Source organism: Anguilla anguilla, chromosome 16 (assembly GCF_013347855.1).
Source record: "Anguilla anguilla isolate fAngAng1 chromosome 16, fAngAng1.pri, whole genome shotgun sequence".
NCBI lineage: Eukaryota > Metazoa > Chordata > Actinopteri > Anguilliformes > Anguillidae > Anguilla > Anguilla anguilla.
Genome location: NC_049216.1, coordinates 20,411,032 through 20,434,964, shown reverse-complemented (window position 1 = coordinate 20,434,964; position 23,933 = coordinate 20,411,032). Strand labels below are relative to the sequence as shown.

The 23,933-nt window shown below is 41.7% G+C and overlaps 1 protein-coding gene across 2 annotated transcripts; it reads left to right on the top strand.

Annotated features, from left to right (window-relative positions):
• The first annotated feature begins 7,081 nt into the window (after positions 1 to 7,081).
• shcbp1 (SHC SH2-domain binding protein 1) lies at positions 7,082 to 23,324 on the top strand. Of its 2 annotated transcripts, none has more exons than XM_035395462.1 (13): positions 7,082 to 7,429; positions 8,437 to 8,619; positions 8,917 to 9,032; positions 9,678 to 9,886; positions 10,857 to 10,952; positions 11,819 to 12,049; positions 13,496 to 13,673; positions 14,725 to 14,845; positions 16,478 to 16,609; positions 17,714 to 17,832; positions 18,437 to 18,523; positions 19,270 to 19,408; positions 20,852 to 23,324. In XM_035395462.1, the coding sequence occupies exons 1-13, from the start codon at positions 7,246 to 7,248 to the stop codon at positions 21,202 to 21,204; spliced, it is 2,148 nt and encodes a 715-aa protein (XP_035251353.1). In that variant the 5' UTR covers positions 7,082 to 7,245; the 3' UTR covers positions 21,205 to 23,324. The 2 variants fall into 2 exon arrangements, with proteins under 2 accessions (XP_035251353.1, XP_035251352.1); XM_035395461.1 differs by having other exon boundaries at positions 20,837 to 23,324.
• The last annotated feature ends 609 nt before the right edge of the window (positions 23,325 to 23,933 follow it).

Genomic DNA, 23,933 nt, shown 5'->3' with positions numbered 1-23,933 from the left:
CTTTTGTCTATCCAGTGCGTCATCTAGAATCACAATATTTGCAAGAAATAATTCATTAGCCAAACAAAGCAGTCAACTATTTACATCAGAGTGTTATATTTAATTAAAATTTTTAAGTAGTTAAGTTGTAGTTGGTGTACTTAGGTGAATCATCTGAAATTAAGCTCTTAAGCAGAGACGTTTGTTAAAATATTATCAATGCCTTAAAAATCAATGCTGAATCATATTATAGTACTGCTAGAAATAACCTTTTTGTTCATATTTTTGTTGCTTAGTTATTATGTATAGTATTATAGCATATTCCAGTTGATCATGATACGCGTTTTTGATTTGACTATGACGTTTTGAGTATAAGTTTATAGTCTCTGTACATACATAGTCCACTTTTGTGTTTGAACACTTTTCAGTTTTTTTTTTTTTTTTGTTCATGTTTTAGTTAGCTAAAGAACCATCTGGTTAGGTGTGCGGAGGGTGAACTAGTTTGCTGGGAGTCTCAAATAATTTTCAGCCTCTTCCTATGCACTCTCTCATCACACCTGCTCAGTTTTATCAATGACCAGGAATGAACAACCTCAAATGCATCTATGGAGCCTGGATCTGCTGGAGCCTGCTTTAAAATGTTACCTGTCCACTATAGTAGTGCCACTGAATAGCAGCATAATGAAGGCCACGTTTTGTGTATATTTATAAATTATACACCATTCTTCTCTGGAGGCAGAGCCACTGCAGCAGTTTTAAAATGATAATACGCTATCAATAAGTGTTTTTCATTCATTCTCATCAGAATGAACTGGGATCTTGCGGCGATTGTTGTCAAATATCACATAATTAAAAAATAATTACTTTCAGTAATATTTTATGTTTCTTTATGTTGCAAAGCATCATATCATACAATATTGTGAGAACCAAATCAAACCACACAAATCAGAAAGTTGCAATGGCTTGTCCAAAGCAGAATATAATGTGTTCCATGTAATTTCATCCGTCTACCCATTCATTATCTATACCTGCTGCATGGGCAGGGTTGCGGGGTGCTGAAGTCTATCCCAGCATGCGTTGGGCGAAACGAAGGAATACACCCTGGACTTATCTCCAATCTATCTCAGGTGTTCCATGTAATTCCATGTAATTCTCAAAATAGGCTCGCTGTTTCTCAATGTAATTCTTGCTGGCAATTTGTGTATATATAGTAGCGCAGGGACAGCAAAACTCTGATCCTGGAAGACCGGGCTTCGTGTTGGTTATTGTTCCAATCAATTACTATAGTTTTTGTTTTTTGACTGCTTTATAAACTACACTGGTACACTTGTGTACTTAAGCACAGTTAAACCTTTAGGATATGTTTGCAGACTCCAGCTGTAGCTGGTGCTTACTTAAATGTAAAATCAAGATATTATTGAGGTAATTTAATTATTTTGAGCAGAAGTTGTCACAAAACTGTGGAATGAATTGGCCCTTCTTGTTCACCCCTGTAGTTGTAGAGGTGCACAACAAGGGCTGATCTGTTTCAAGGTTTTGTGCCAGCTTCTAGTCTTAATTATTTAATTAGCTCAATCATATTGTAATCTGACATTTGTATGAGCACCAACTACAGCCACAGACTGCAATCGTAACCTAAAGTTTTTACTTTGCTCAAGTACAGTAGTGAACCAGTGTAGTTTATATAGCTGTCAGAGAACTAAAACTAAGGTAACTGGTTGGAACAAAAACCAGCACACAGACCAGTACTTCAGGACCGGAGTTGTTCACCCTGTGTTCACTCTTTCTACCCTGCCACCTTCCTGCTGTACAAGGCCATCAGCACCCTGGACAGCGACTACAACTGCAGGGACATCAGCACGAACAGCACCACAGCTGCGCAACTTTTATTCAGTTCTTTGCCACCAGGCATCTCCAATAAATTTTTCTGGCTATGAGCAATCAGGAAAGACATTGCAGCCCTATATGATGTGGACATACCAGCAGAGCTTAATATTCACTGCTGGGGTGAGTTTCTTCTTTTTTATTTTTTCATCCCTTTCCCCTCTTTCTCTTCCCTTTTGTTTCTTCTGTATTTGAATGTAATGAGCACGTCATTGTGCTGCACCTCTGTGTCACTGCACATGTTCATTGTTTTGGACAGGGGGTGTGAAGAGCATCCTGTGATACAAACTGAGGCCAAGAGATTAATAATGTATTGTAATTATATAAAATATGACATTCATATTATCAAACTCATTTTAATCATGAAGTCTGGAAGTAGCAGCTGTTTTATTCAAGAACAAGAAAGCAATTAAGCAACTTATCCTGCTCCAGTGTTTTACACAATTAGCAGGAAAGCAGTTTTAACTGTGCTCTTAATCCCAATAGGTATAGGGCTGGACATCAATCACCCCAGAAAAAAATCCATTTGCATTCTCCAGCAGGTTGTATGTTGACGTGATGCATTGAATTTATGAATTTATAGGTACATCAAATGACTGTCATTTCATTATATAACACTTCGGATAAAAGAAGACTACATAGACTGCTAAATTACGTTTATATGTATATCTTATTCAAATGATGTGGAAAGGTAAGGTATATCCATAGACAAATGACAAGCCATTTGAGTAATTTGACATGCTATTTGAGCAATAGGTTATTAAGCTGTCAACAAAATGCTTTTTTTGTGGCAAAGTGGCTCATTGGTCTACACTACTAAGAAATATTAATTTTCATCAAATAAGCTGATAGCCCTCCAGAGTTTTCATGTGCCTATGATTTTGATTCATAATCATTGTGCCAATTTGAGTTGCCAATTTGTTTAATTATAAATGTCAATCACTCTCTAGACTTCTGAGGGCTTCTCCAGCTGCTGATGGCTTGGTGTGATGGAGAGGACAAAGCCAGGGCCACAGGGGATGTATGACAAAAACTCTCAAATGTGGAGGCTAATTGCAAAGGGGCCATTCATGTAAGGGACAGAAGAAAGGGCCTGTTTGATGCGCTGCCATTTTCTTCATTTGGCATAGAGTGGTTCACGTGCCCTGCCACCAAAATGAAAAAAAAGGTCCAAATGTCACATCTACCAAATCTGACAATTATTCCACTCTAATAATGTGGATTCTGCAAGGCTAATATATCTTTAGGCATCTAGATCTATGGCATATATGGAATTCTCTATTTCCCTATCTAATGTGATGCGTCCTCATTTAAATCTGATTACCTCTAGTCATCAGGGGTTCACCCATTCCATCTTTGGCTGAATGTTTCCCTGGTAATCCAACTGACTCCTGTCCACATAATTTATCTGTAAGGTCTCCTATCATTCAATCTCTTTTGCAATCTTGAGGCTCTATAGTATTGCATCTGTGGAAAGAAATATACCTTTTCTTGGCATGTTACACTGTAATCTGATAGAACATGCCCAGTTCATGTACGTGAACATTCAGCTGATGGACAGTGGAACAACAACATCTAGACACAAACAGTAATGGGAAAAGAGACAGTTATGCTTGGGTTTTGGAATGAGGAAATTAATAGCTTATTGGGCCAGGCTGACTGGGCTAAGAAGCTGAATGGCTAGGTAGCAAGTTGTGTGCCCAGAGTGACATTTATAGAATTTTATGGAATTTGATATAGAGAATTCCACTAAAATTACCACTGCAAATTATATAAAATTGTGGCTATTTATAATTGCATTTTCAATAAAAGATGTCCTAATACAATAATTTATATAAAATATTTTTTAAATGCCACTGTTAAAATTAAAATCAGGGTTACAAATGTCAAGACATCTAATTGTACTTTACTTGATCTTCTGTCAGTATATATTGCCACTTATTTTCTTACTTATTTTTTCTTCTATACTAATGTCTGATATAGGCTGACATCTTGTTCTCTAAAGCTCAATAAATGACAGATGTCATTAAATAGAATGTGCATAGTGATCTGTATAACCACTTAAAAGACAGGGTCACTTTCAACATAGTGGTTGCTATGACTACCCAATGAAATGCTGAACATTTGAAATACTTTGTCTGGTTCTCATAATTGCATGTGCTATCTTGTTAAGATTCCCAAAAGCTGCTATGTATATAAAAAAAATAATTACAAAATTAAAAATCAATGCATGGTCAAAATCCCTTTCACAGCCGAAGTAGCCAAAAGACCAAAAGCTCCCATCTATTCATTGAAACCCCCTAATCACAGGAGATCCTGGTACAAACTGCTTCTTATGAAACATATTGAAATGTTTATTCTGCGCAGCATTTTGTGTTTGAGTACTGGCCTTTGTAACCTATATAAATCAAGAGCAAAGACAATACTTACATTAAAGTTAAATTATGGTCACTAGATTTGTATATAAGGCTTTTGTTGAAATTGGTCAAAGTGTAATCTAAATATGCATGTTCTTCCAATCAATAACATAATACGCTGTTTTTTTACAGTGGCGTCCATAAGTATTTGAACAGTGACACAACATTTGTTTTGGCTCTCTACTCAAGAACATTGAATTTGAAAATTAAACGATATAAAGTTAAAGTGCAGACCATCAGCTTTAAATTAAGGGTATTTACCTCTGTATCAGGCGAATCATGTATACCCTTTTTGTACATATTCCCCCCATTTTGTGGGACCAAATGTAATGGGACAACTGCTCAACTGTTTCTTGGCTAGCTGTGTGTTGTTACATCATTAGTCTATGCACAAGAAAGCTTTTTATGTCATTTCTATAATTTGCATTTGGAGGCTGTTGTTGTCTCTCAACGTAAGGACCAAAGGAGAGTGAAACGCCAATAAAGTAGGCCATCATGGGTGGAAAATTCCAAATAAGTGTATCTACAGTAAACAATGTTTTTGCAACAGTATAAAACAACCAACATTCCTCTAACCATTACTAGTCATCTAAAACACTTCACTCCATCAGTTTAAAAATACTATAGCCCTACTCCCTATTCATTGCTGATCATTTATTATGCTCTTAATTCTTACCCCTTAATCAACCATCACTGGTCAGCTAAAACATTCCACCTATTCCCCTAACCATCACTCTACCACTACCCCCTAGCCATTACTGGTAAAGTAAAACAGCCCACCATTGTATAGGCCCCTATTAATATTAAAGCAACAGTGTTGATTTAATGTTAAAACAGTAATAAAAATCATTCTGTGTAACTTTTGCAACAATGCCATTTCTATACTGCTATCCTGAGAAACAAAACATTTTTTCTTACATATTTTTAAGCAAATACGAACAAATTGTACAGTGGTTTCTGTAGTTCTTGACATATTGCACAGTTTAAGTGGAAGGAGGAGGATGGGTGTTGAGAGCTGAAGAGTGACTAAAAAGGTGGCAGGTGCTAGAGATGATGATGTCAGCAGGAGCACATCTTGAAACAGTGACACTTTAACCCTGACAGAGCTCCTTGGCACCGAATCAGACAAAGTCTTATATTTCTTTCAAGACATCTGTGTGGGCAATCATGGGGAACTGGGTCTTGGCATGACATGTGGTAGCTGTTTTACTAAGATTTTTCACATGTACAACAATGTCTTGAAACTGGAATTTATGCCTCTTTACTGTCACCTGCTGGCTGTTAGACAGATCAAAATGGCTCACTTAGGTACGGTATGATCATACAAGTTTATCACTGAGTACCAAACTAAAACTAAATCTACATTATTATTATTATTTTGGTTATTTATCTAATTCAATTTATGACGAGTTTTCCTGGATTGGATTATTTCTTCCCCTCTGATACATCTGGCTCTGACAGCACTTCCCCCTGGATGTTTTATGCTTTTCCTGTTTACAACAGAAACCATTCCATATGATGTGTCTTCTATAGATTTTTCCTTCACAGCCAGCAGAGGGATTTAGAAAAGCAGACAGACATATCACAGCATTCCATGGGCAAAGAAATAACCTGCAGGAACCCCTCCCTTGCAGAAGTAATTTCTGAGGGAGATTATTAAACTACTGTAATATCTCTGAGTCCAGTGGTACCAGATACTCTGTCAGATTAGTCTAATTAGTCTAAAAAGTCTGAAAAGCCCTGGGTGTGATGATGTAATAAATGACTCTCAGGGTACTCCTTCCAATAAGAGGTCTCTCTTGATAATAATGATTCCGGCTTTCAGCCTCCACTTGTTGAGGTCTGCTGTGTGGGTATGGTGTAACTGTTCTACAACAGAAATTTATATAAAAGGTCAACTCCCTCAGAGATCATATAACAATGAGAAGCTTAATTGCAATTTTCAAGTATGAACTTATGGACAATGGTATCAAAACCTGATCTTCTTCTTTGCAACGCATTGTCATTACCTAATTGCAAAACCAATCCCATGGCAAGGTGGAAATATCATACTACAAGGCTTTTCCTGGTACCTGATAGGAGTGATTATTTATATTCATAATAATATAAACCAAGAAGAATAAATATTTTTAGCTTGTCCTTAAAGAAAACTTTTTTCTTTTTGTATTTTATAAGGGTTTCATTTATATTTTATAATTTAAATTTAATTATTTGTTTACATGTAGAAGTTCAAGGAAAAACCAGAATAAATGAGTAGAAAAACATATCAAATGCAGATGCTTCCATGCAGGTGTACTGTATGATACAATTAAGCAATTTGCATCCTATCATGCTCTGTGGAATGTATAAAAATGCTGAGCAGGCCTAGTTTACCTCAATTTTGAATCAAGATGGCAAGAGGAAAAGATCTAAGTGACTTTGTAAGAGGGAAAGAAATCAGTGAATAGGGTTGAAAATTGAATAGGGTTGAAAATTGTGGTCGAAAGCACACATTTGATGACCATGATGCTTGTGATTAGTGTTATATGTAAGGAAAAACAGAAGAGGGAATATCTATCTATCTATCTATCTATCTATAATCATGTTCATAATTCATAATTCCATTTCAGTCACAACTACAAACACGAGTATTAAATTCATACAGTAGCAGTACTGGGCTGGGCAGAGCCATTCGGAGCCGTAATGGAGACACATTATGTTACCGGAAGTGTTTTTTCGTAACCGCCCCGCCACAAAGTTTCTGTTTCCCTATAGGTCAGAATTTGATGACGCAGGCATAAGACCGGGGAAATTTTGAAATTACAATTAGGAGAATCAGTATAAGCGCTCTGAATAGCTGGATGTGTTCTGTAGCAATCCGCCCTCACACAATCGGATAACTTTTAATTATCTCATTTTAAAACTGACTGGATAAGTTAAATTAAGTAACAGTGTATGCTAAACGTCTTTAACATAAAATAATATAATGGCAGACGAAATTGTTTGTTCAATTACCGAACAACTGAATTCGAATGAGCAGGAGACTGAAAATGTCAACATCGAAGGAAGGGTGGAGATTTCACCGAGAAAAGTTGATTTGGAGTCCGTAACTGAAATGGAAACAGTCGGGATGCATGAAATACGACGTGATATTCTTCAAGTGACGCAAGGTAACGTTAAGCCAAATTAGCCAACTAGCTAGGTGATTAAGTTGGCAATAATGCCAAACGATACTACACGAACGCTTTGTAATAAAGATAGCTAGCTAGCGCCTGTTACTAGCTAACCAGCCAACAGTTCTATAAGTATAACGTTGGCTGGCTTGGCTAACTCAAGGGCTGTTGCTAACGATGGCAAGTTGGCACCAGCTATAATAGTTTCAGCTACATTTCTAACGTTACCGTAGTGGACTGAATGCAGAAACGTGTGTCACTTATCAGAGCTAGGGCAAAGTTAGGCATGTCTTTAAAATGCGAACGTTAGTTATGTCAGCTGGCTAGCCAATCTGGTGAACGCTACGGTCATTCGTTGTTTCTTGGGCGTTTAGTAAACGATCTGTCAAACCCAGTAGGAACAAGAACGGTCAGTGAAATTTAGCTAGCCAATGTACCAAACTAACCATTTTGCAGTTGGGTTCGCATACACAATTTTAATATCCGTATTAAAAAACCTTGTTTTTTTTTACGACATGAAAAAACGTGCATTTCAGTGAGTTCGGTTTGGTGTTTAACTCAATACTGAGGTCATGGAATATTCATGAATTAACTGTGTGTGTGTGTGTGTGTGTGTGTGTGTGTGCGCGCGATTTGAAAATGAATACGGACAATTCATGTGCTTTGCCAAACTGTTGAACGACGTTAAGGAACCTCACTTGGACAAACACACTGCTACAAATACACATTTTTTTCTGCATACATTTTCCATATGCTTCACTTGATGTGAACTCAAGCTAGACTGCTAATTAGCTACATCAGCTAAGATTGCTAAATGAATCTTGTTGCTTTTTCTGGTACAGCGTTTAACGCTTTGGCTGCCTGCCTGGCTCCATAATATTTTAATTTCTGCTTTCGGAATTGTATGAAACATCGTATTTTATAGGGAGAAAAAGAAGAATTATAATCTACTGTACCAGTAGCATTTACTGGGAATTAACTTGATACCCATGTTTGTCCCTAAGGTCTATTTCAGAATGAAGACGATGACATCAATGACAGTGGAACAGATTACTTGACTGGTGACAAACCTGGCACTCTTCTGCAGAGGGAAGAACGCGTTGGTGATGTGGTCCTTCCGGACACTTTCCAGACCAATCAGCTGCTGTACTATGAGCGATTTAAGGCCTACCAGGATTACATGTTAGGTAGCTACCTGTTCTATCAGAGTCGAGAATACAGCTGTGGGTCATGGGAGGGGGTGAGCTCTGTTCTCTTGTGAAAATGTGTGAAATGCCCTGGCAATTTTCAACTTGCAAACTGAGGTACCAACCATTTCAAAGGCCATCAAACTCTAAAGAGGAAGCCAAGAGATTTACGAGGAAGGTTTCTGCTGAGTGAAATGTTTATGGGAAGACCACAGAAAATTGTTGTTCTGCTTATAAAATGAATCGGTGTGCTGGTAGTATTTGTTAAATAGCGAGTATTTGTGTGCCATCCGATAGGTGACTGCAAGACATCTGAAGTGTGGGCCTTTACAGCCGACTATCTGGAGAAGGTCGTGGAGCCTGGTGATTGGCGGGCACTGTGGTGCACCGATGTTTTTGACGTGCTGGTGGAGGTAAGCCTCTGTGTGTGCCGGGTGAATTCAAACCAGGAAAGTATGCTGGGTGTAATCAAGATGACATATTACTGCTGATACAAGCAGAATTATGAGTGGGGGTGTAGCGGTTAGGGCACTATACAGTGCCACTCACTGGTTAATGCCCACTTGGAAAATAAGAGGGTGTCAACTAGGCATGTACAATAATATTAGAATTATTGGTGTCCGCCAATAAGACTCATTGGTTTTGCCTGATGAGCTAATTTGGCTGGTAGATGATGCAACAATCATAGGCCAAATTTGATGTGCCGCTGATGCTGTAATTTAAGTAAAAATGTAATGCTCAAAAAAGTATCTCAATTGTAATCATATTTATTATTTATTAATGAATAATTATTTTAGCAGCCAAGCTCACAACCAGAGTTCTGCAGCTCTCAGGACTCGTGATTGGCCTTATAATGAAGTATACAAGATGAAATATTTTGTTTTACAAATTAAATGTCTTATCTTTTCTTCATAAGTTGAAGTCTGATCCTCTATGTCCATCAATGTGAAATCTTCATTGCATTTTGCATTTGTCCTATAATGTAAAACGGGTTAAGCTGTGCAGGAAGTGTCTTCCTCAGCACTGGCACACACACACAGATATTCAAATCTATGCAGGTGGTGGACGTGGACTACAAAGAACTGAAGGCCAAGGTGGAGCTGGTGCTTCCTCTGCAGTGTGAGAGGAAGGGCTGTGAGCTGACTGAGGATTCCATGAAGGACCTCCTGGAGGCCACCCAGCACAAAGTTCCCCTGCAGGAGCTCCACGTGGTGTATGACGACACTGGGGACTTTGATCAAACCGCACTGGCCGTGGAGCACTTACGGTAAAATAATCTGACAGCTGTGAAATGCATACCCATCTTGTAAATGGCAGACTTCTTGTTTGTGATGGCAAAATGCAGGAAAGTCTAAAAGAAACCCTCATGCAAAAAAAAGTAACTAAAATTCTTTTGGGGAAAAAAAAATGTCAAAATGCAGGAGAGTACCTTTAAAAGCACTACTGTTGGAACAGGCAATTTGGTCTTGTGGATTGGCCCTCAAAACCCTCAAAGTAGAGAAATGAGTCCAGATGAAAGGGAGTGTACCACTACACCTCAGGCCAGCTGACAAAACTGGAGGACAGTCAGTGCTCTTTGATAGGGACCTGCAGACTGAAATGATGTACCTTGCCAGGGAAACTTCAAAAAGGGACGAACCTCTAACAGTGATACCTAGAGACACACTCTGATACCAAAGTTAATGGAACAGGGAGAAAGGAAGTGTAAACTATTTTGACCTTGCTATGTTTTTGCTGGGTCTGCTGATTTTAGAGAACGTGGCTCTGAGTCTCACTAAGGGTCAGTCGTTTTGAGGTTTTGGATTTTCCGGGATAAATAGCTCTGAAATCAAACCCACGATCAGTACATAGCATGAGTAGAGTACGTGCTTGCCTCTAGTGAAGAAGGGCTTAAAATCCATCTTAAGGGGGGACTGGTCTGAATGAGCATTCTGATCTGAGAAAGAGGAGCTTTTGCATTTGTGAATCCTCTGTGCCATTCTCATTGCAAGTAGTTTTTGGATCGCTGCTTTTTTTCAGAACACATTAAATGAGACCTTTGTTTTATTTGCTTGGGGCAATTTAAACAAATAGCCATGTGATGCTAGTCTAACATCTGCCATTATGTGACCCGAATACCCAAAGTGGATAGTGGGTTCAAGCTCTGGGTGGGGCCTCTGACTACGGCGGGATCCTTGAGCAAGATTCCAGATGAACGGGTTCAGGAACGTGATTATCGGTTATTCTCTGTCCCCAAGGTTTTTCTGCAGGCACATCTGGAGGAAGTGGGACGAAGAAGACGAGGACGATGACTTTGACTACTTTGTCAGATGTGTGGAGCCTCGCCTCAGGCTGTGAGTGTGAAAATAGGCGGGAGGGTTGATTAATGCATCTGGGTCACATGAACCTCATTCCTTGTACCACAGCCATGCCAAAAGTGTGGTTCCACTCTGATCCACTAGATGGCAGTATGTGAAAATTTTTGTTGCCCTGTTACTCCTTTAGTGCTGTAGTAACTTGTATTTTACTGCTTGTTATTTTACTGGACGGAAGACAAGAAACGTGTGAGATTGCGTTGTAGTTGAGAATTTGTAGTGTCTAAAGTGGCTGGTTTCATAATACTAGTGTATGTCCATGGCTCTATGTCCAAAGCCCGGGAGCCTCATTTTGAAGTAGCCAGAGGGCAAATGTTAGTAAATGCCATTTCTCGAGGTGTAACAACCATTCCAACTTGTTACACCATTTAATTTATTGCTCAATTTACAGTATAAATTGGTACATACCTTGATATGACCAATTCCTGTTCTTTCTTTGGCAACTATGTTTATATAGCAGATGAACTAATAATAGTATCCTGCTCTCACCATAGAGAGACACCAGCCCAGATTTTTTCTAATGTTCTGTAATGGGAGAAAAAACATGCAGAAGTCTAGTGTTCTTCAGTACCTGTTGACAGTGTGGGGGAAAAATCTGGTGGTTAAAGCAAAGTGCTGCTTACCGCACAGTACAGCTTGAGAAAAGCGATAGAGCGTGTCATTGTACACGTTTCTTGTGGATGTGGAAGATGACACTACTTGTAGCCTTCTGTCCTCTATTTCTGTCACTTAATCTAATAGAGGAAGAAGTCAGTAGTTTAGCCTATGCCCATGTACGTGAACATCCCTAGAATAAGATGATTTTCCCTGCACTGATTACCACGATGTCTCTCTCCCTCTCCCAGGCACTATGACATCCTGGAGGACAGGGTTCCAGCGGGGCTTGTGGCCGAGTACCACGCCCTGCTGGACCGCTGCTCGCAGAAGTTCCAGGAGTTCTCCAGCCTGCGCAACGGCATCAGCAGCGACTCCGAGTCGGAGCTGAACAACGTGTCCATGGTGGAGGGGCTGAAGATGTGTGAGCAGATGGAGGCTCTCAAGCGCAAACTGAGGATCATCGAGAACCCGCTGCTCAGGTGGGGTGCCTCCAGGGGGCAGCAGAGCACAGGCGCTGGCAGCATCGCGTCTCTGGGAAATTGATAAGTTACAGTAGAGCTGCCTCTCAAGGTCAGCAGCAGCCAACCATTGAAATTGAACACAGTAGCAGTGGCCACTCTGTGGCAATTTCTTCATGTTGGATATCATTTACAAATACAATGTCGGTCAAAAATTCTTTTGCATGTTCACTATTGATATTTCCTTCCTGTGCAAAAGCTGCAGACAGGCTACAAAGCCTGCCAGTTAGGCTGCCATGATTTCCTCTTACCCTCAAGGCTTAATGAAATACATTTAGGGTATTGTTTTCTAGTGTGCTCTTAATTTCATTACAATTTATTTGGTTTTGTTTAATTATTAATTTAGTATGTAAAGTCTCCAACACTTGATAATGGGTAGCCTATTTATGTGCATTTTAATCAAATCAATGATACAACAATTTTGCATTGTTAACTACATTTATCTGACACTCATCTCTCTAGCTCGTAAACACTTCTAATCAGTTGTAGGCTTGCTTTTCCCCAAAAAAATCCACACCTTAACCAGATGACTCATTTAGATAACCTCCCTTGTTTCTTCTAGCACTCAACCACGCATCCATCACCTTGTTGGAAAGGTTGCAAAAAAAAGAAACTTGGACTCGTTTTGATTTCATACCAAATGACAAAGCGGAGCTTGCAGATGTACACAAGCTTATTTGTCAGCTCTGCTCCAAAAAAGTTCCAGTAAAATTGGGCAGTTGGGCCCATTTAAGCTGGCAGTTAAAACACAGCCGGCCGGGTGCATTCTCCCACCTGATGCCATTCACTGCAAGTGGAACTGTATCCACGGAAACAGCCGCTTCCATGTCAGCCTGGAGACAGATGAGCTTTTTAGAGGCCATTGCTAAAAGTTTGAAATGCAGTTGTGAGGTGGAAAATGCTGACAGGTTCTCCGTTTGGCTGAGGGATTGCTACCATTTGTCACCGTGAAGAAACCACCACGCAAGTCTATGGCCTGAGAAATTTGATCAGCAGTATGAGGTTCCAGGTAGAAAGTATTTTGCCAATGCTGCAGTTCATAGCTGGATAAAAGACAGACGTGTTCAGGAAATAAAGGATTTTGGTTATCTTTGTGTCAGCGGGCCTGTGGTCAGGTAGCCATGCTTCAGAAGGGTGCTGGTGTGAACCCTGGACATTCAGCTTTTGTGTAGAATTGTGGGCTCAGATCCTAGGTGGAACTGATGCAGGCTCTCTTAACCTGAATTGCTCCTGTGAAGTGGGCACAGTGCGGGACGAATGCACCAGAATGGTGCAGGAATGCTTTATTTCTGATTTTATAAATTGATTCCCCTCATATTGAATGTGAGCAGTACGCTGACTGAAAGGTTTTGTGTAGACCGTGTGCATGCACAGGCTGACCTTGAGCTCCGCTCCCCGCCTCCGCAGGTACGTACTGGGCTACAGGGGGAACTCAGGCCAGCCGTGCTACAGCGCCAAGGGCCCTCGCTCTGCGGGCGGGCGGGCGGTGCACGTGGTCTCCTCCTGCATGACCGTTGGCCTCCTGCAGAAGCTGATGGCTGACAAGCTGTGTCCCTCTTTCTCCGGGGAGGAGTTTGAGCTGCAGGTACGCCTCCCTGCCTCCTCCCTCACCTCCTCCATAACAGCAGCGCTGTCCAATCCCATCCGAAAAGGGCCCGCGTGGACGCAGGTTTTCATTTTAGCCCGACACCTATTTCTACTCATCGAGGTCTCGATTGAAGACCATTAGCGGTTAATTAGTTGAATCTGCCGTTCTGGTGCTGGGCTAACACACACCTGCACCCACACCGGCCTGTTTCAGATAAAAAGTGAGGGATTGTAGAGAACTGGACTCTCCCTGGCCTCTGAACCGAAAGGGTGTTTCATCGCCGCCTCTCCATTGCTCTCCACCCCAGACACTCCATCACCGTTCATGTATCTGGAAGGGGGAGTTGGAGGGATTTTCAGCAGAAGAACAATCTCGCACACTCTGTCTGAATGCCTATTGTGGCGGTTAGTTAGTGTTGGGGAAGCACCACCAGATAATTTTCTGGTCTGCATTGCTGCCTCATACTTCAGTAAGTGACCATTGGTTTGCTGCAGAAGCACACTTTAGGAGCTGGACCTCTCACATAATCTCGTCAACCGATTGAGGCTTGTGACCTCATAAGGCGAGAACATAGATACGGTCAGTGGCAACCATTATCTGGCGCTCAAGATTATCCTACTGTTAATTGTGCTTTTCATTATCGTCTTAATTACATTTTGATGTTGTAGAATTATTCCATGCCTTTGGTGGGCAAGCATTTAAAAGCATATGTGTTCTCATTTTCCTCAAGCTCCCAGCATTTTCATTTTATTTTTAGTTAGCTTTGAAGGCTAGATTGCTCACAGCTGCAGGATGTATTCACACACACTCCAAGTGGCGTGTTTTATATGCTGCCTTTGTACACTGCTGATGCTCATCCTTGCGTGTTACACTAGGGCCTGATGAAACGGGGCATTTGTCTGTTTGAACCTTTATTTGCTGCACTTGTATTCCGCTCGGATCTCCTGTGAAGCAGCACGCGTGCGTCTGAGCTCTCCTGTTCCTTCACCGTCAGGTTTCCACTCTAGTCTTTTGATCTGAAGTTGTATGTTAACATCCTACCCCGCAGTTCTACAGCGATCTCCTGCTGGCTCTGAACGCGTGCTACGAAGGGGACACTGTCATCGTCTGCCCCGGACACTACCACGTGACCGGCTCCATCAGCATTCCCGACTCCATCGAAGTGGAAGGTAAACAGTCTCAGAACCGCCATCCCTCTGTAACATGAATTTACTTCACCGTTTACGGCTTCTGACTTACGGAAGCTTTTCTGTCTCCTGTCACAACACGATTGTTGATAAATCGATGAGATTTAAGTTAACGTGATTATACAGATGTGAATGAACCCAGCCCCTGTGTGACTGAGGTAACGGCCAAACACTAACCACAGTTTCGTCTCTGTCCCAAATTATGACGCAGGAATGGGTCTCCATTCCCAACCAGTATCCTTTATTCAATGACACAAGATTGGTAATTTACGTGCACAGCAACACCTTAAGTGCACAGTTACACAGAACCCACTTATTTAACTATATCACTGGCCCACCTGAAAGGGTGCAGCTAGAACATGTGCTGTCTTATAGATGGATATAGATGTAGATATAACCCAGGAATGGGAGCCATCAGTTGTGTTGTATGATGTTGAATATTAACTCCGGGGCAGATTGTAATGGGAATTGTAAAGCCGCCATGCAAGAATCATCAGCAGACAGGAATGGGCACAGATGAGATGAAAGAATATCAAAGGCAGGCTAAATATGAACATATCAGGCTTTTAAACCCCCCACCATGAGCGCTGAATGTTAAAGGTAAAAGATTTAATACAGTTTGCTCCTATAGGCTTTCTCTGCGGCAGTAAATCAGTCACCGTGTGTACGAATGCCGCACTTAGTATTATCCTCATTTTCTCAAGGTAAAACGACCCCCAAGCATTCATAAAATTAACATGAAGTGTTAAAACGCGACGAACGGACGCGGAAGTGAATGGCGCAATAAGCGTTTAATAATGAATGGCCATTTGAATGCATAAGAGATGTGGAGGAGGAAGGAGGTCAGAGATGGAAAAGCTGTGTCAGTCTCTTTATGCAAACGAGCCCTGCAGAGCCAGATAGCCAGAGCGCCGCAGATTGGACAGGCTTTTCAGCGCCGCTGTCCGCGCGCCTCCCACAGAGCAGGGAAACCATGAGAGCGCCGATAAGGAGAGCGAGGGAGGCACCGCGGCAGCTCGTCCCGCACAATGGCAGGCAGCACGCAACTCAATTAGCCCCGCGCTGGCTCAGCCCAGGAGAATTCAGCCGCTGCAAAAAAATAAAATGAAATAAAGAAAAAAATGCTTGAGATGCCATGTGTTAAGTTGTGTATCAGGCCATCATAAATGCTCACGCTCTGTACAAATTGTTTAAATCGGTGAGGAATCGGTAGAGCGCTGAATCCACTAGCTAGGAAACAAGTTTGCTGGCACTGAGAGGAAAGGGTCACTGAACTCAGTAGGCAAGCACAGGCACTGGAGTTGGTGGTCATGAAAATGTAATGAATCCAGAGGGATTTTTCAAAGGAACCGGCTGTCCTGGAGGAGGCGGCCTGGTGACCCCATCGATCTGTGTTCTGGCTCGGGCTCCTCTGCGGACGCCCGGGACCCTGCCCCCCAGATAGGAAGTTCCACCGCGTCTCTCAGACAGCCTGTCAAGGGGCGGGCAGTAATGACCCTCCACCATCACAGCCGTGTCCATCAAACTGTGCCCTACCTTGCCATGAAGTAACATGCTGGAATAATCTGTGTTTGATGTTAATCACCCAAGATTTTTTAATGAATTGCCTTGTAGGATATGGACTGCCGGATGAAGTGGTTATTGAACAGAAATGTAAAGGAGACACCTTCATAGAGACCACCGGGGCCAATATCAGGATTTCCAACCTGAAATTCATCCAGCACGATGCCATTGCAGGCATATTTTGTGAGTAATTAACGTATTTATTACTATTAGGCAAACAAAAAAAAAAAATATGTATATATATATAATTATCCAGACTGCTCACAAAATATTTAAAAAACCACACCCCAACACAAAAGTACATCATAAATATTGCCATACATGCCAATATGAAATGGCAACAGAGTTTGGCGTGCAGGATGCATGCGATAAACAGGCCTCAAAAAAATAAAAATAAAAAAAGAATCCATGAAGTGGGGGGAGGGGGGCGTAGAAAGATGTCACCATAGTTTTACAGTTGGCATCGATGTGAGCCTGTTGGACCACTTTGTCCATTAACATGTCTCAACACAGTAAAGTTGTCTCAAGCCTCAAGCCACAGTGAAGTGAAATGATTTTCATTATTACTTTGACATCAAAGCTGTTAGTGATTGAGGTATTTTTGTGCGGTTAAACATCCTTGCAGGGACTTAAGAGCGTTATTCCTGGAACACTTGACCCTGTCAGGTCGTCCTCAGTTGATTGCGCTGTTGAATACCCATGCTGTCCTGCCTACCAATGAGTGTGACTGTTGAACTCAACTCTCCGCTTTTATTTCTGTCTCCTGTAGTGTTAGTCCTTGCATTAGCAAGCCGAATATAACCGTAGCTTCAGGGCACCATAATGTTTGTTACATTAATGTTTTGTAAATGAAAGTAGACATGTTTAGTACTTTGTCACACATCCTTTGCACACAATGACTACTTGAAGTCTGTAACACACATCACCAGGTGCTGAATATCTTCTCTGGTGATGCTCTGCCTGGTCTGTACTGCAGCCATCTTCAGCTCCTGCTTGTTTTATGGGCTAGTTGCCTTAAGTTTTTTCTTACTCTGATACAAGTGAATCCTGGTCCCATCTGCCTACAATACCCTTTTCTGCAGCCTCCCACACATAATTTAAATATGTTGAGCATATGGAGAACCTCAGTTATTTATTTCAGTTATTTAATGGGCTTGAGCAGGCACAAACCAAGTTGTTGTGATGCTTGGTTGTAGTGCTGCCTAGAGGAACTTTGTTTTATGTGTTGGTGTTGGTCGCTTGCGTCTCTTCTCTCATCCTCCCTTCCTGCCTCTGTGGTCCTCTCAGGTGTGCGCCAGGGGAAGCTGGAGATGGAGAACTGTGTCCTTCAGTGCGAGACGACGGGTGTGATCGTGCGGACCTCTGCTCAGCTCTCCATGAATATGTGCGACCTGTACGGGGCAAAGGTGAGAGGCTGCTGCTGGGCTCGCCGTCTCTTATGGGTGTGTTCCAGGCAGGGAGGGTCCTCGTTATGCCCAAGATGGATTTTACTGGTGAAAAACTCATGGAAATGTGCCAAAGTCAAGCCCCGCCCCAAAATTCTGAAAGAAATCCTGCGATATGTGGTGAATTCTTTTTATGGGAAACCAAAATACCAGCTTTCCAACAGGTTTCTTCCTGCATCAATGTACCGAGAACGTACTTGCTATATCTTCTGTTTCTGTTCAGCATCTTGCAGAAGCTCTTGCTGGAACTTGTCCACTGATCCTTTGAAAAAAGTCCTGCGCACAGCTGCTCGTTGCCCTTTATGCCTTCCGCTTCTCTAAACGGACCCTTAAACAAGCCCTTCATCTTGTGTTCCTGTCACTGGATGGTCCCACAATCCTCTGCCAACTTCCAACCTTGTCTGATTGGCTGATTAACTAGTGCCTCCTGGCTTGGGTCAGATCCATGCAGTGAGATTAAGTCCCACTTGATCTGTGAGGTCAGTGTCTCTGACCTAACATTTAGTTTCACTGAGCTTCATGAGTTCTTGTTGTGATTCATGGTGTTCCTGTGTGTGTTTTGCAGGGGGCTGGGCTGGAGGTCTATCTTGGCAGCATCTGCAGCCTGGTTGGAAATGGCATTCACCACTGCAAAGAAGGGATCCTGATCAAGGTTAGACACCTGGGGAGAGGGTTGTCAACTACAGATGTGGAAACCTGGGAATGATTCTGCTTTTGTTATTCATGCCATTTTAATCCATTCTGAACTGCAGCCTCTTCATCTGAGTTGATTAAAAGGTATGTTTCAAAACAATGTTGTAAAATCGTTTGCAATCCCTGTAGCTAAATTGGGCATTGAGCCACTGGAACTGTTGTGCATCTTGTAAATTTCAGGTAGGCGTCTTTTGTTCGTAAGATGAGCCTCGTTTTGTGCTGCGTGAGTGTCGGAATTTAGGCGAAGCAGTAAAGTCGGCCCCCAACAGCGCACATCATAAGCTAACTGCAGGCTGGTGGCCCAGCTATTTGCCTGTGCTTTCCATTTTATTGTCACCGTAATCAGGCGTTTCTGTCCTTTTTCAAGTTCAATTCAATTCCAGCTGCACAGCACGGCATTATCTTCTCTGAGCCTAAATTGAATTTTTGTGGAGAGATGTAAAAAACTGTTAGGGAAAAGGGGAAAAAAGAGGAAAATATGGGTTTTTTTTATTTTAATTACCTTCAGATGAGTCTTGTGGTCTTATCTCCTGCCCTGGGGTTGAGTGCAGCAGTGTTTGTCTTTATCGCAGCCTCCACGCTCCACACAAAGCCCCCTCGCTGAGTTTCTCTGGGATTGATCCTGGAGGACTCATTTAGCACCGCCGTGTGACAGCTGGCTCTTATGAGCTTTCTGTTTTTCTTCATTTACGTTTTTCTCTGTAGGACTTTGCAGACGAACTGGACACCATGCCCAAAATCACCATGATAAAGAATGTGATCCACAACAACGAAGGCTACGGGGTGATCCTGGTGAAGCCAGAAAACGATCCCCGTTTGGGGAAGACCGGGGCGCTCGCCACAGGTATTCATGCACATACGCTGCAGTTAGCCAGAATTCGGCAGGTGGCAGAAAAGGTGGGCATGAATAGATGGGTGAACGCAGGCCAACAGACAGAAAGACAAAAACCGCAGGATGGGAAAAGTGACTGGATGGAGAACGGGCAGGCTCCAGTAATTAAGTACATAGAACTGCAGCCCATTGCTCGCTGAATTTCACTGCATCTGTCCCTCACCACTCTTGGGCTCGTCACTTCAGAATCAGATTTTTTTGCTATCCTATTTCATGAAATCTTTAAGATTTCACGAACGCTGAGCTTCAGTGGTGAATATTATATTCAGTCACAAATGGCTGTGCGATGGGCATGTTAAGCACATACAGTGAAAGTCACACAGGAAGTGAAGACTTTTTTTCCCCCAGTTTTGGAATGGCAAATTGCATACAGCTGTGCTCGTGCTGCAGTCTCTGCAGCTGTTGTGGCAGACAAGCACGCACTCTCCTTCAAAGCATGTGATGTCACCAGCTGCTTCTTTTCTCAGTGCAGGTTGTGGTTGAAAATGAGCTTTGGTGATACATGTGCTGAGCATCACATGTTGTCGTTGCATTGGCATCAGTGTTATCTGTGTTTGTCCCTTTTCAATAAATCAATAAAAAATAGAACGTTCATGTGCAGAGAGCGGTAAGACGCAGATCCCAGCTGAGTGAACCCTTCCTCATCCTGGGGATGGTGCTTGATGGAATAATCCCTTTTTGATATTGTACCACTTTAGGTACTTGACGTATATTTTGCTTTTGACCACAAAACCCCTGATGCCCTTATACAATGACCCCAGTCATTGTACAGCTGGCTAGTTGTTAGAAACTGGATAAAAACTGGGCCAACTCAAGACATACAGGAAAACCGGAAAAACTCAAACCCCAGAAAGTGAATTGTTCCTTTAAGGTGCATATGGGAGGGGGCTTTTATGAGTCGTTATGCGATTTCCTGTGAACTGTTGTAATTTTCCCCTGTACAATGTCAACACAAATATATTTTTGTTACTTTTGTACAAGTTTACTATTTGGCTGCCATTTAAAATTCTTTGGACAATATTAATATTTATCGTATCACTTTCTGGATGAAAATAATAGGAGGTATGTTGGGGATATGTGTGTTTTTGCCAGTGTGGTCTCCCCTTTCTTGACTGATGCAACAAAGTCCCCGAGCCTGTTGTGTCTGGAGCTGGCCTCAGGCCAAGCCCTGCAATGCCTCGCATTGCTTTGGTGCTGACAGCTCTGCCTATAGGAGGAAGGGACGAGACTTGCATTTTAAATTCTCTCAACATCAGCTTCTCCGTATATGGAAGGCACCTGTGAATTTAAAATGCACATTCCTTAGCACAGTTGCCTGTTCCTGGCATAGGCTGGAACAGCGGCTGTGGATGTTTCCAGTGTAAGCCTGTAATGGTGCAGAACGCTGCCTTTCAGACGCGGCGGAGGACGGGAGTGTGGCAGAGGAGGCCCCGGACAGCGGCGAGCAGAGGGACGAGGGCCGCGATGGCGGACCGCCCCCCGTGACCGTGGAGGAGAGCCCCTCGGAGGCACGTCCCCCCCGCAGGCGCAGCGGCGTCCCCCCCGAGTTCACCGAGGGCAACGACGCCATCAAGAGGGAGCTGGCGGCCACGTCCGCCAAAAAGAGGCGTCTTGCGAGGAGCCGGGCCGAGGAGTTGGGGGTCACCCAGACGGACGACAGCCTGCTGTCCCAAGAGATGTTCGTGTCCATCGAGGACAACCAGTTCAAGAGGAACGGCATGGGCAGCTTCGGTACCTTCCTGTACTGAGCTGCCCTATGGCACTACACGCACAGGCCCACTTTACTCTCTCCCAATGTGTATATATACATCACTACGTGTTTTTAAAAACTTTACAAATACAGACGCACCATTTTACAATTCTGTCAATTTCATTTTCACACTTTAAAACGGATGTTGTGGTTTATTTATGATTGCATGCTAATGTTTGTAATCTCAGGTTATACTGTTTAGATATTTTAGGGGAAGTAAATATTCACACTTCATTGTGTGCGCTCACACACAAACGGGCACTCATCACAGTTTGAGTATGAACCAGATATAAATGTGTTCATTTGAATACCATTTTGGGAAATTATCACTTCTGCAAAATGTCTAGGATTTTGGATAGAGGTCATTGGTTGTTATGGCTTTAAGCATTTGCCTTCTGTAATCTTTTCTATTTTAGGCACCTTCAATTAATGTTTAACTCCAACTGATTATACTGCAAAGGATTAAACCTTGTCTAAAGCCGTATTTCATCCCTGCAAGGTTGATGAATTCTACACTTGATAATGTCCTACCAAAATGCTACACATTGTATGCACTGGGTTAAATCAGACCGTATTCTGCACAGTTACTTGTCTGTGAAGCTGAATTACAGACCCTGAGACCTAATTGTTTGAATGGGAATTTCTGTACGTGTTCATTTTGAAGTGTTACAGTGCATTTTGATATCCCCTTGCAGTGTCCCTTAAACTTTCTTGCTTACCATCCACAGGTGTGGTTTCAGGTGTCGGTGTTTTTGCTTTGCGTGTTACAAAGTCACAAGGTTGTGTCAACATACAGCAAGGGCCTCATACATTCGGACCTCTGATTTTTAGAGATGATTATCAGTTTTTTGGTTTGCTGTTCTGTGCATACCCATGGCAAATATTCAAATAAATGTATCTACTTTTTTCCTCCCAGTGTTGTCAAAAACAGGAGTAAATGAATAACGACAACCAATCTTTGCACACATTTTCGCACTGATTAGACTAGGAAGGTTTTTGGCTTTTTCTATGAAATATGCATTCTACCAATCTCAAATATTTCCCTCCTCAAAAACATTGCGAGTAATGTTCGGTCACACCATATAGTCATATCTTTTAATGTTAGCCTTTGACTAATCTGGGAAATGCAGAAACGGTATTAATCTGAGTTATAAAGAATATACTAGTTTAAAAGTTTTAAAGGGTTTTATTTGATGGTGTGGTATGTGCTGTGTCTACTGTGTCTTGACAGCTTTTTGATCTGTTAGGCTTTTTATTACTTTCACATATCACATAACTCCTTGAACTAATGTTTTTGTGGTACTAATTTAAAGCGGTTTGGTTTAAATCCTGTTACACCGCTTTATTTATTGCTTTATAAATCAAACTGCGTTTGCTTCATGTGTGTGCTGGCGAGATTATAAGAACAGTGCATTAGCTGGATGAGGAAGGGGGAATGACATTAGTAGCACTTATTCCTTTATAAATACCCTTTAGTGTCTTTGGGTGCTGGAGAAACGGCCATTACAATGTTCATCAAAAAGACGGTAAATCAAGACTTTAAGAACCTTTTATCATTGACATTGGCTTCAGTAAAGACCGCTCACATTGGATGTCACGTTCAGTCATTATACTAATGTACAAGCTGGAATTATTCATTGTAAAGTGCTTTTCTATGTTGCTTTGTGGCCTACCTTTTCGGCAAAATGCTCATTTTAGTAGATGCAACACAAGATTTTTTTTTTTTTTTTTTTTTTTAAGTGAATGAATTTGTATGCACTCGTATGCCATGACATTTTTATTTATTTTACTACAAAGTAATCAAATTGTATTCTGTATAATTGAGCATATTTAATTTTTTATTAACTGGTGAACTAGGTGGCCCTTGCTGCTGGTTTTTTAGGGAATGGTGGTTGCTTTAATGAGCCCTGATTTGAAAGATGCAAAGCCCAAACAAAACAAAAAAATATATAATAAAAATAAGCTGAAAAGAAATTTGCCAGTCTTGGCAAACTAGTTTTAAGCTGGTTTTTGAAATGCATCAAAGCTAATTAAATGCTTCTTTTTTTAAATTAGATTTTCTTTACCAGTGGTGTTCTTTATAGAATAAAAAGTGCTGTCAAAAACGGCTCATGGTGACATGTTTTCTCTACGTGGGTTTTTTTTTTCTCTTCTCTCTTTCCCCTTAATTTTCACCCCAGAAGCCCCAAACATGGTGGACACAGAAGTGGATGTGGTAGATTTCTCTGATTGAAGTGATGGCCTTTGGAGTTGTGGACCTGCACAAATGAGTAGTCATCTGAAGTGTCAGCAATAAAGTTACTTTTTGCTGCAGTAACAGATTTGTCTTCTGATTTTTATTAATTTTCTTTTTTGCATTATTACACTAGATTCCCCAGAACAGCTTTGTCTTAGCCATTTCAGCATGGTAGCATGAAATAACATCTTTAGGATGTGTCTAAGCTTCAAAAAGTTGACCTCAGGAAAAAGTCACAGATGAAGTGAAGGCAAAAGGCTTTAGCATTGTTTTTGAATGTGCTTCCAACGGAACAAAGAAAAAGGGTCACTCCCAAATTAGTTACTCAGCAAATTACTCAACAAATTAGTTTTAATTCAGTGGGGCTTTTGAGTTAATTAGTTTTGTTTACCTCAAGATACGAGGGAAGAACAGCTTGTTAATTGGCTGTGTCGGCAAAGCCAAAGCTCTCCCTTATCCTCTGACCTCTCTTAGTTTTCCACTGCTTATTG

Coding starts and splice junctions, on each gene's coding strand:
- shcbp1 (XM_035395461.1), top strand. CDS start 7,246: ATGGCAGACGAAATTGTTTGTTCAATTACCGAACAACTGAATTCGAAT. Junction 8,620..8,916: donor CTACCAGGATTACATGTTAG/GTAGCTACCTGT, acceptor GCCATCCGATAG/GTGACTGCAAGACATCTGAA. Junction 16,610..17,713: donor TGCCATTGCAGGCATATTTT/GTGAGTAATTAA, acceptor TGGTCCTCTCAG/GTGTGCGCCAGGGGAAGCTG.